General features: G+C 50.0%; 3 protein-coding genes across 3 annotated transcripts; 1 reads left to right on the forward strand and 2 right to left on the reverse strand.

Moving 5' to 3' along the window:
• Positions 1-2,294: 2,294 nt before the first annotated feature.
• On the forward strand, positions 2,295-4,111 carry MIND_01188200 (Tryptophan synthase beta subunit-like PLP-dependent enzyme; the record flags this gene model as incomplete). Its single annotated transcript, XM_037368393.1, has 6 exons — positions 2,295-2,345; positions 2,395-2,810; positions 2,861-3,017; positions 3,067-3,660; positions 3,706-3,809; positions 3,859-4,111. 6 exons carry the CDS (start codon positions 2,295-2,297, stop codon positions 4,109-4,111), a joined length of 1,575 nt encoding a protein of 524 aa, XP_037215319.1.
• A 582-nt stretch (positions 4,112-4,693) lies between these two features.
• MIND_01188300 (SCD domain-containing protein) lies at positions 4,694-9,387 on the reverse strand (the record flags this gene model as incomplete). The annotated part of the gene is made up of 11 exons (XM_037368394.1): positions 4,694-5,211; positions 5,260-5,381; positions 5,430-5,973; positions 6,024-6,471; positions 6,525-6,917; positions 6,966-7,127; positions 7,173-8,501; positions 8,550-8,758; positions 8,806-9,066; positions 9,125-9,203; positions 9,370-9,387. The coding sequence occupies 11 exons, from the start codon at positions 9,385-9,387 to the stop codon at positions 4,694-4,696; spliced, it is 4,083 nt and encodes a 1,360-aa protein (XP_037215320.1).
• Positions 9,388-9,641: 254 nt separating this feature from the next.
• On the reverse strand, positions 9,642-10,881 carry MIND_01188400 (uncharacterized protein; the record flags this gene model as incomplete). Its single annotated transcript, XM_037368395.1, has 2 exons — positions 9,642-10,760; positions 10,816-10,881. 2 exons carry the CDS (start codon positions 10,879-10,881, stop codon positions 9,642-9,644), a joined length of 1,185 nt encoding a protein of 394 aa, XP_037215321.1.
• Between the last annotated feature and the right edge of the window lie 1,313 nt (positions 10,882-12,194).

Genomic DNA, 12,194 nt, shown 5'->3' on the forward strand with positions numbered 1-12,194 from the left:
TTCAAGTTGATGGACCCAATGCTTTGATAGACTTGAAGAACGCGCGCCCAACGACATGGCCTGTGTTTATGGCATAAGCCTGGCAGCTATCCACGAAAAGGGATGATACGAGAGGAAGACAATACAGAGCACTTCGAATTACAAGACGCGTCAAAAGATGCTGGCAGGGAAACAGTGTCTTACAGCTTTATGTATGTCAACGCTGTAAGCTATCTGCTCGTTCAAGGACCATAGTCGGGGGCTTAGATGTAGTTGCAGCAGTGTCTACTGTTGGTTTTGGATTGTCTTCCCCCACAACCCTCAAGCGCCCTCCGAGCTGTTCGGCCCACGGGTTACTACGTGAATACCCTCGTGGATAGCTTCGAGGTTCAAGTGAGTCGAGATGACTCTTGGTTTCGACAGGTCCCAGATGCATAAATCAATCCGCCGATCTACATTGATTCCCCCGGTATGATGGCTGTGTCCTCGAAGGTGATCTTAGGAATGACGGACGTGGACCAGCTGGGAAGCGCTGCCTTGGTGACTGCGCGGCGCCTACATATATACTCGCTTGCTCTCAGCCTCAGCTGCGATCGACACGCAACCTGAAAAAAATCAACAGTCCGGACTGCGCAATTTTCAACTTGCTACACCGGATTTTCGGTCAATGACGGACTTATAAAACCACCTCTATTCTCGCCGCGTTGAAGTCACCACTACAATGTCTTCCAGACGGAAACCCATGTCGTATCTCGACGTCGCACATTGCCTCTCCGATCTTGAGCCAGACCTTAAAACGGCTGCCAAAACCTTGGGCCAGTCTACCGTGCAATTGCTCCAGAGCTTCGATGCTATTTCAACACAACTCCATAGCGTCGACTTGCAAGGCGCTCTGCCACCTATAAAACCACGGTGAGTGCCACGGTCTGTTTTGTTGTGAGAAAGTCACGTTGGTCAGATGGAACCTCATGCACAGGGTCAAACACGCTTGTTGACCACCTTGTCCGAATCTAATATGCCGACGAGTAGGAATATCTTGAACTACTGTTGAATCTACGAACCTGTATCTCAAATTTGTCGGCACGAATCACCAGTACGCTCTCCAACAAACTCTTCCGCTCGGGCTTACTCAAGAATGGATAGTGTTCTGCACGGCCATACTACCTCTCTCTGATTCAAGGTCGTCACGATCCTATCAGGAGAAGGTCCATGTGCTCAGATCCTATATGGCCGTAAAGAATCGACGTTGGATTCGGATTTAGCTGAATACCTCGCTAGATTTCCGGGGAGCAAGCCGCTGTTACATTCAGCTTAGTCGAAAAGGCCATCAATTTTAATGCGGTCCTGAATAACTTCCATACGGAGCTCGCGAGGGCAACCAGTCAACGAACTCCATCTAGCCCTCGTGAATTACAGGATGTTTGCAACAAGATGGGACTGCTTCACAAAAGCGTCAAACGGTGTGTATTGCTTGATCTGTTCGGTATGCCGCTCTGAAGGGCCCTCGTTACAGGGTATATAACGGGGTGAGCAGTCCGATATCTTCGAATCAGTATCAGCTTACCAAGGAACACCAGAGTTCCAAAGTAAACTGTCCTGACGCGACGTTCCCGGCCTTCACAGCCTTCCGAATAGTCGCTTCGGCTGGACAACAAAGTGCGAAGACAAAGTTGTCGCGTTATCAAATGGTAAGCGGTCTGGCTGTATCCATAACCCGACGGGAAATGAAACAAAACCAAGTCGCTAGCCGGGAACCTGTCCGAGATGTCAAACCACTTCCAGAAACTCGAGGGTGCGATTGAAAGTTGAAGTTGAACTCGACTGAAGCTCGTCAATAGATGCTCGGCACGAAATCACGCACGCTCAGTATGCTGCGAAAATGTGCTATAGGACATCTGAGGCGCTTTCTGCCACACGAACGGCAGTGTCTGATCTAGTGCCCCACGAAATGCTGCTGGTCGAGGTCATGTTGAGTTTTGCCATGGCCATCTGGCTCCGATTGCAAACGGATTGTCTTGAGGTTGGCACCTGGATACAAAACCAAACCAAGGTTCGCACGGCTCGTTTCTGTCCAACTTTTCCCTTATTCTACTCAGGAACCCCCCAATTGCGTAGCCGCCTATTTGCACGGTGTCACGATTTATTCTTCCTTCTCTTCAATTTTGGATAGTTATACCGAGGAAATTGATCCACAGACACTCAATACCAACTCTTTACTGTAGAATACCCTTATAACAACTCCTGAAATTCGACGTTTTCGGAGCTAATCGGCGCATCAATTTCGGACTTGATTTCCAGCTTTCGAGTCAACGTCAATGAAGTATTTTTCTACTCGCGGCGGTGGCCCCAAGCTCTCGTTCGAAGAGGTCAACAGCTTGCATTCCACTCTCATACGCTCAACTTGGCCTTTAACAGACGGTCCTCACGGGTCTGGCGCCCGATGGTGGCCTATATATTCCTGAATCTATTCCAACTCTGCCGCCCAACTGGCAAACGGAGTGGAAGTCGTATTCCTTCGTCGACTTGTCAGTCGCAATTCTATCTTTGTTTATCTCCCGCGATGAGGTTTCCGAGCCCGATCTTCGTGCCCTTGTCGTCAAGTCGTACTCCACATTCCGCCATCCCGATATTACCCCCCTGGTGAAGCTTGACGACCGACGATTCGTGCTGGAGCTCTTCCATGGGCCAACCTTTGCGTTCAAGGATGTGGCCCTGCAATTACTTGGGAACCTCTTTGAATTCTTCTTACTCCGTCGGAATGCGAAGAAAGCAGCTGGGGAAACGCCGGAGAAGCTAACTGTGGTCGGTGCAACGAGCGGAGACACGGGAAGGTACGTTAAAGCGTCTAATGCCATCCTGCATGTACTGATTCCCTGGCCAGTGCCGCAATCTATGGTCTGCGAAATAAAGCCAACATCTCGATATTCATCCTCTATCCAAAAGGCCGAGTGTCTCCCATCCAAGAAGCACAAATGGCAACTGTCACCGATGCTAATGTGCACACTATTGCCGTTCAAGGCACATTCGACGACTGCCAAGTCAGTGCTATCCTTCTTATACCTTACCCGCCCTCTGACCTTTCCCAAGGATATCGTAAAAACGCTTTTTGGCGATGCCGAATTCAACGCAACACACCGCCTTGGTGCAGTCAACTCCATCAACTGGGCACGCATTTTAGCACAGACAGTCTACTACTTCCTGGCCTACTTCCACATCCAGCCACACTTGCCCGATACCTCAGCAGACGTACAATTTGTTGTCCCCACAGGCAACTTTGGTGACATTCTGGCGGGTTATTACGCCAAGCGGATGGGTCTGCCAATGGGGAATCTTGTCGTCGCAACAAACGCGAACGACATTCTTGCCAGGTTCTGGAACTCAGGCAGGTATGAAAAAGCCGACTCGGAATTGCCGGTGTCAGATGGCAAGCAAAGCGGAGTCAGGGAGACGCTATCGCCTGCTATGGACATCCTTGTGTCGAGCAATTTCGAGAGGCTTTTGTGGTACCTTGCATACGAGAACGCACAAGGCGACGACGAGAATGCTAGAATGGTGGCAAGCTCTGCCACGCTAGCGAGTTGGATGAGTACCATGAGGACCGATGGAAGGGTCGCAATCCCTGTTGACATCTTGGAAACAGCTCGCCGCGATTTCCGCGCCACCAGAATATCTGACGAGGAGGTGCGTGGTTCCCGCAGAATATGCGTAATGATGGAGCTTCCATAGACTCTCCAAACGATTCGTTCTCATTTCGAAGCGTCACCGTCATATATCGCGGACCCACATACCGCAGTTGGCCTTGCCGCTGGCAAGGCCATCGCTTCCAAAGAGTGTGTCCTCTAATCCTGATTGCGACGCCTCTTCTCAACACAGCTTCAGATCAACAATACCACTACAAATCATGTTATCCACAGCCCACCCCGCTAAATTTTCTGAAGCAGTTGTGCAAGCTCTACGAGGACAGCCCAGTTTTGACTTTGATCGAGACGTGCTTCCACCTGAGTTTGTCGGGCTGTTGGAGAAGGAGCGGAACGTTGTCGAGGTCCCTGGTCCAGAGGTAGACTTGGTCAAAAAGGTTATCGAGAGATTTGCTATCGTTGATGCAGGCAGCGGTGGTGTAGTTGGTGTATAATCCCAAAACTTAAAATGCAACAGACTAACTTGGCAGATCTATTCTGGACAACCAACAGCCTTCGTAATCTCCACCTTTTGACAAGAAAGCCCTCTTTGGAATAATAACATTTCCCATAAGCTCAATCCACCTCTGTCACCTGAAGCAATGCCAGAGCCTGTTTTAGGGCTGAAGACTTGCTTTGGCTGCCTCTAGGCTTTCTTCCAAGGCCTTTTATCATCGCCTTCTTCAAAGTAAGCATTCACAATCAACTCTCAGATCCATCACCCACAATTACGAGTACTTATGTCCTAACCCTAACAAATTGTTGTCAAAATGAAGGCCTTTTGGACTTGGTCGTTGCTGACTTTGTCACGTTTTTGCCATTTATTGGCATTATATCCAAGTAATGAAGTTGTCGGTACACGACAGTGTTATTACCCACATACATCAGTAACGGACACATACACTACATGCTACAATCGACAGCAAGTTGCAGAGCAACAATAAAAAATGAATATATCAGGCAACGGAGAAAATCCTCGAACAGAGCGGCGGGCAGTGAGAGCAAGGGGGTGACGATAAAAAGAAATCGTAAAATGGTCAGTGGCGAGCTCGTTTGCGCCGCTGTACATCGCCGGCGGGAGTCAGTTGACGCGCAGGTATCGAATTGTCGTCATCCGCCACAGGCCCAGAACCACCGCCACTTGCTTCGTCCTCCTCGTCATCACTAGTCGGTCGAGCCCGCTTTTGAGATCGCGAGGGGGTCTCAAAAGGCGGGGGGTCATCAGGCGGGGGTGATAACGATGATAATGATCTCCGCGCTGAGCGAGCGTTCTCTGACTCGCTATCCTGCGTGGGCGGTATGACTTGCGCTTGACTAGATTTTCCCTTGGGCTTTGGTCGCGGTCTGGGAGTTGGGGGCTCGGGGTCTTGCTCTGGCGAAGACTGCCTGCCGTCCACAGGCGGCTTCCTGGGTAATCGTCGTGGTTTTGGTCTCACTGGGGACGGCTCCCGATCTTCAACCAGTTTCTCGACTTCACTGATTTCAGTTTCGTCTTCGCTCGACGTGATAGCGTCGCCTTTGGCAGCTTTCCCTTTCCGTCCTCCTTTGGCTGGGGCTATCATAGTTAGTCAGCAAGTCACGTGGTAGGCAAAATTTGCTTCACCCTTGTCCTTGGATATAATCACAGCCAACCGCTTCTCGTATGCCCGCAGAGGTTCCCAGATTTTCGACGTCGAGGAAGCGTCCACCTTGGCCTGTGCCAATGCTTGGTCGAGATGCGCCTTTCTGGCAAGACTGTCAGCATCAGCTTTGTTTTGGGAGAGCGAAACTTACATCTTCATCGCATCCCGACTATGGAGACCGACAAGTAGCGGTACCAAAGCTTTGAAGAACGTTATCGAAGTCCGCAGCGAGTGCTTATTCTTGTTAGCCTCGAACCCGCCGATCTTCTTGATGATCCAGCTCAGGTTTGTCGTCTGAATCTGGACGACATACTGCATCTCCAGACGCTTAAGGACCGCAAGATGCGCTCCTCGCAGCACGAACGCCTGCGAAAGATGTTTGGACAGCTGCACAAGACTAGTCTCGTCTGCAACCAGGCCATCAAGCACCAAGCCAAACGCTTCCTGTAACGCTTGGGTGACAACAGCGACAACGGTATCGCCGCCGTTATCTTGCTCCAGTCCCTCTTCGCGTAACGTCTCCACGATGAGTTTCGTAAAGTTGTCGAAGGTGGCCCCCAGACGGCCATATTGCGACAGGAGGACGGCGCTGTGCTGGACATTCAACACTCCAGTCCGAACTGCTTGGATGAATGTCACTGCGAGCTCAACGAAGGAGTATTCGGTGAGCAATTGAGCGGGCGAATGAACATCGACTTAATAATAAGACGTCAGACTCAACCAGAACGTTGAGAAAAACACTTACCCTCTCTGACCGCATTTTTCTTCTTCTTGAGCGTCTTCTGTTGGTTGTCTTCGTCACCACTTTCGTCCTCCTTCTCGGCATCCTCAGCATCGATCTCTTCTGCTAGAGTTTCCGCATAGCGCTCAATCTCCGCTTGCATATAGCCAGCACAACGAAATTGAGTTTCGTCGTTCATCGACAATGGTATATCCTTGAAAGTGGCGAAGAGTATATGCATATTAATCAAGCAGAGGAACGCTGTGCGCGAAACGAGGATAGCGGTGTTGGATTGGGTGCTTGCCACAGCATACTCCTCACATCGCTCGAGTAAGGAGTTGCGCTGTTGTTCGAGTTTTTCTCGGAACCGGGTGTCCTCCGGCGAACGCTCGTCTCCCTGTTTCTCTTTCTTTAGATGCCTCATCTTCCAGACAAGATGTTTGTGAAGAATTTCTAGTGCTTGAGTTATCATCTGCACCGAAAAGAGTCAACGGCGACAGATAGAAGAAGACGGCGACAACTCACAAAGGCCTCCTCTTTGTATCCCAACTTCCCACGATCGACCAACGCAGAAACAATATCCGATATACTGCTCTGCTTCCCACCCTCGTCCTCTTCGAGCCACGAGCTCAAATCACGGCTCCCAAAGAGCAGAGAGATCCGCATGCACAAAGCACCCAGGGTGATCATTTCGTCTTCGTCAAACCCAGCGATATCAATTTCATCGCGACCGGAAACCGCGTCTCGGAGCGCAGAGGCCATCTCATCCTCGAGTTCAAGGATTTTGGTGCTGTTGGTGTTGGATAAAGAGGTTGCGGAGAAGAGGTACATCATCGCCTGGGCAGCGACGCTGAGGACGATGGGGTCAGAGTGGGAAAGGAATTGTTTCATGATGTCGTCCCAAAGACTCGAATAGGCCTGGAGAAAATGAGCAAATGAGATCATATTGTTACTATGTAGGCATACCGACACCATTCGCATCTCGAGATACAAGTCCAGATTCATGAAAGTTGGTATCGTGAGAACATTCGTCAGTCGACTTTGATCGGTTTGGTATTTGACGAGCAATCGAGGAAGACCTTTGATAAGAGCCCGAGTAATGTCATTTGTCAAACTTTCTTCATCACCCTACGTTGCATAAGAATGTGTCGAGATACTATGAACAAAACTCACCTTCTTCGCGAACTCCTTGGCATACTTGAGGCTTGCCACAAGTACCTCAATCAGCACTGTTTCCTCGTCCTCTTCTAATCGCCAAGCCTCGTCGACGAGTCCATCTTCGCTCGCCTTGGACTTTCCATTCACCTTTTGTTTTCGAGCATTCGAAGAGTCCTCATCTGCAGATGAGTGATCGAGTAACAAGACATTGAGAATTGTTTCCCAATCACTGACTGCCTCGACCTCATTCCAAAGGGCCTCAACGACAATACCGGCACGCCCCATGCGCTCCTCGTGTGTGGCCGCGGTAAGAGAGTTAGGTTCCTTTGGTCGTACGGGCCGCCGATCTTCGTCTGCCTCTGTTTGTTCTTCATCCGGATCGGCGTCCAACCTCAGCCCCCATCGGACGAGTACGGTGCTTAGTGCTTTCACACCAGCACGACTGCGTTCCTCGTCAGTGACCCTTCCCGCTCGGCCCACCAGACGTTCATCGACGATTTCCTCCCAACAAGCCCGGACAAACCCACCCACGGCTTTTCTAACGCGCGGCTCAATGTCGAATACACATAGTGCAACCGTTTCTCGCTCGTCATCTTCCAATTCGCTGATTCCGATGGCTTCGATGACACCGAGAACTGCAACACGCACGCCAGAGTCAACATCGCGAGCAGCCATTTCGAGGAGTCTCCCTTTAAACCGCTCAGTGAAATGATGGACATTAGGCGCGTAGGATGACTGCGCATAAACTTTTTCCAAAGCATGCAACGCAGCAAGCCGTACAGGCGTAGCCTTGTCCGATAATACCCAGCCGATGTAGCGAAGGTATGTGGCATCAAGAAAATGAGCGGGGTGTTTGCTGAACCAAATCCCGAGAGCTTCGGTACAGTCTGCGCGGATAAGGGGGTCCAGGTCACGATATCGGTGGACAAACACACCATCAACACCCTCCTTGAGAAACTCGGCTAGTTTCTCGCGGTGTTGTCTGATTTGAGCGGCCTTCGCGTCATGTCCTTTGTCGCTCGCAACCACCCCTTTTCTCTTCTTTTCGCCCTCCCGCTGACGAGCACTCAGCTCCGCCTCCTTCTCTACCCGCGCAGCCACATCACACAGCGCACTCTCGAGTTCGAGAGCCACTACTGTTGCTGTGTGTCGAAAACTCCGAATTTGTGAACTCGACATGGCGATGACCCATGCTTGTAATGTGGGAACAAGATCGCTTGTGTAGAGGGGGCCGAGGTCGGCAGCGGATGCAATGAGACGCTCCAAAAACTCGCGGAGAGATTTGCGAAATTTTTTGAAGAGGGGGAGTTTCGAGATAAGCGGGTAACTCGTGGTGGCGGGATCCTAGAGTTGTAAGCTACAGCAGTAGGACACGTTGAGCGAACACTTTACCTTCTTCAAATCCTCGGTAACGTCATCTAACGCGTCCACAACCCCATCATAGTCAACGGCCCGGTCTGCATCCATCGTGGCATTGCAGCCACAACATCGCAGGACCATATTGACGATTTCTGCCAACGCCAGACCGGGAGATTCCGTCAATGACTCGAGGAAGTCCTCGGAAGTGGACTGGAGGGCTGCTGCGGGGTTCAATATCGCGTCTATACCTTGTTAGCATTCCCGATAGTCAGCAACTCATAAAGCGCACTGAAAAGCGGGTTGTCCGTATTGATGTTGCTCTCCTTTGCGGCCTGCTTCGGATCGAACGCGTCGTCACCTGTAGTCTTGACCCTACGAGCCGTTTTCCGAGGGACCTTCTTGCCCTCCTTCTCCTTAACGGGCTTCCGCTTGGTCTTGCGTTTGGTGGCTTGATGCCCTTCTTCGTCTGCATCAGAGTCGGCTGCCACGGCGCGTTTACGTTTGCCGCTCTTGGTGGGTGGCGTTACATCTTGGTCGTCGTCGTCGTCGTCTGCCACGCGTTCATCAGCTCGCTGCCAATGCGACTCTAGTAGGGAAGTAAACATTACCTTGTGGTTGGGAGGGAATCACTTTTCGCTCGCGTTGGGACCGTCTAGGCGTCACCGCCGCGCTGCTCATCGCGTCGAGCTGAAAAGGAGAAGTGGTCACGCGTGTGATACACGGCGTTGATCAACAACCTTCAACAAACAAGTGGCACAATCGGCTCACCAAAAAAAGCTTTTGGGATTACCAGCGACAATGACCTCACTTATTTCACCCCACATATCTCGACTTGGGCATAAGTATGACTGACCAATCTAGAGTCATACATAAGGCCAATCAATAGCAAACGAGTGAATAATGAATACAGTATCGAAGGTGAGAGCATTGGATTGTCGTTTTTATCTGCCCTTCGTCAGTTTTATTATAACTCCCTTCAGCTTTGGTCACCCGGATCGATCATGAAAGAAAGAAAGAAAGAAAGAAAGAAAGTGTATTCGCCGCTTTGGGTCGTCACACAGGTTTGTGGTGCGGCTCGTTCAGTACAACTTGTTTACACGCATCGTACGCAGGCCAGCCTCCTGGTCAAGCTGCTGGAAGGAACCAATGCAGATCCTTGAACTGTTTCGCCCATAATGTATCGGAGTGGGTTGTTTTTATTTTCTCAAACGCCGCATGGAGATTGGGGTTCAAGGGGCAATTGTCAAATGTTGGCTTCTTTCCCCCCAGATTTTTCTCGTCGAATAATGACTGAACGTCGAAAATGACTGTGCTGACGAGAGGATCAAGCTGATCCGGGTCGAACGTCCGGAGATTGGGTTCTGGCGTTGAGTCCTCTTCCTCAGGGTTGTTGTTCTTTGGAGCAGGCGAACCCCACGCTGAGTTTTCGACAGGATCCAAATCATCAGCAGGGCTGGTCGACCTTGGCCGTTTAGAGCCAGTCATTCCCAGTCGATCATTGTCTTCATCGTCGGTTGGACCAGCATTCGCCATGTCGGTAGGACTTTTTCTGTGTCGTTTACGACCAAGAGCTGCGTCACGGTCCTCGGCATTGATATTAAGGGCCGGAAGCCGGGGCTCACTTCGGGTCGCCATCTTTGGTTGCTGCTTATTCGAGCGATACCGGGAATGTTTGACAACATCCGAGGGGTAATAACGGAGGGTCCAGAATACTCCGCAAATGACGAAGACAAACCAACCCTTTTCGGGAGGGGCAAAAAAGCGTTTTGCGAAGTGGAGTTGGTTTGCAACCTGTTGCAAACTATCCGTGATTTTACCCGCTACGAGGTCCAGATCTGGGTTGACGAACCAGTCACGGTTGCCCGCTCCACCTTCCATTGGCAGAGATTTGATCTCTGCCAAGAAAAGCAGCCGCGCCTTGAGTGTCCCATCTGTCAGAACAGTTGCGAAGTCAGGCGTGCAGCGTTTGCGCAGTTGCCCATCTTCTTCAAGGAAAGCATTCTTAAGAAAAGAGTATTGCTGCTCGCAGCGGATGGACGTGTCTGGGTGCAAAGAGTTGTCGCAGTAAGAGGCGGTGAAGGCGTCAAAGATGATGCGGCTGAGAGCATAGATATAGCACTCGAAGCTGCTGTGAAGATAGGCGTAGTAAGTTGCGCTAACAATGTCCATGCGGAACTTTTCGTAGTAGAGCACAATGGGCGGTCGTATCTTGTATGAAACGGTCAATTGACCCTCAGTTTCAGACTGCGATAGGAATATTAGTAAGTGCCACTATATGAGCAGGTGAAACGACTCCTACAAACGTATCGACGGCTTGTCCAGCTGGAGCGAGCTTTGAGTCATGGTCGGGATGGACGCTGGACATCAGTTAGGTTGAGGAAAACATAGCTCTAGTCCCCTTTTAACTGAGCATGCCTCGGAACAATGAACTTTCGAATCTGAACCCATGACTTATTATGGAAGGTGCAGCACAAGCGGAGAGCTATTCCAGGACACGGCGGGAAAAGCTGTGTCCCTTGCGTGACTCGGATGTGTCGACACTGTCCCTTTCCACTCCACATATGCTTTGTTGATACAAAGCACCTTAGATAATATTTTAATTGCTAATAACCATATTACATAAAAACCCAATCCTGCTTTATACTCGCTTTGCAAGTTTGGACACTTTTTGTTATTTGATGTGATCGCGTCACGGTCACGTAACGGTCACACTGCCAAGTCCGCGGCTTCGCTAGGCTCGGACCGAGAGCTGTCGACATAAGTAGGTGAAAGTGGAAACTATTATCACTTATCAATCTCCCCCCCCCATCTTCCTCTCAACCACCATGGCAAGCTCTAGTAATGCCCCAACCTATATGGAATTAGAACCAGATCCCAAAGAAAACAAGCAAGATTACAGAGTTTGCACCTGCATTTCTAAAGATTGCAGATCAAAAGTCTGGATGTCAGCTGATGGCTCTTTGCGCAGAGGACAGTGGTTCCACAGATCAACAGTTTCTAAGCACACAAAAGCAGATGAACAATATGAGGCTCAACAAAATCAGGTACTCTTTTAACTCATATATAAATAAGACTAACTTTGTTTTAGCAACATTCTCAGGCTCAGTCTGCTGTCCCACAGGCTCAGCCCACTGTACCACAGGCTCAGGCTACTGTACCACAGGCTCAGGCTACTGTACCCCAGGCTCAAGCCGAGTATGTGCAACCTGTTGCTCTGCAAATTGCACAAGGTGGCTCTACTGGTAAGCTTGTACTGAATGATTGCAGTATATAGCTGAATTTTTTTTTAGTATCTTCTAAGCAGAGAATTCAGTTTCTAGCAAGTTCTCTGGCTTCTTGGCTGCACCTTGTTTCTGGTGTTAGTAGGGAGACAAGTAGCCGTGTACTGAAAGTTCTCAACATTCTTATCCGCCTTACAGCTCAGGATAATACAGCATCACCTCAGCAATATAATATTCCAACAGATGTTCGAACTGCAATAGGTCATTTATCTATAGAGCCTACAATTGTCCGCAGTATCTGCTGTCCAAAATGCTTCCGTGCCTATTCAATACAGGATCTTCCTCAGACATGTCTTGCTCGGAATGGAAATACGACATGTTCTACACCTCTCTGGACAGAACGTCAAACACGTGGTGGACCAAAGATTGTCCCACGGCGCTTATATAGTACACAGAG

This window comes from Mycena indigotica (genome assembly GCF_014461135.1).
Source record: "Mycena indigotica strain 171206Taipei chromosome Unknown Mind.scaff0011, whole genome shotgun sequence".
NCBI classification, from domain to species: Eukaryota; Fungi; Basidiomycota; class Agaricomycetes; order Agaricales; family Mycenaceae; genus Mycena; species Mycena indigotica.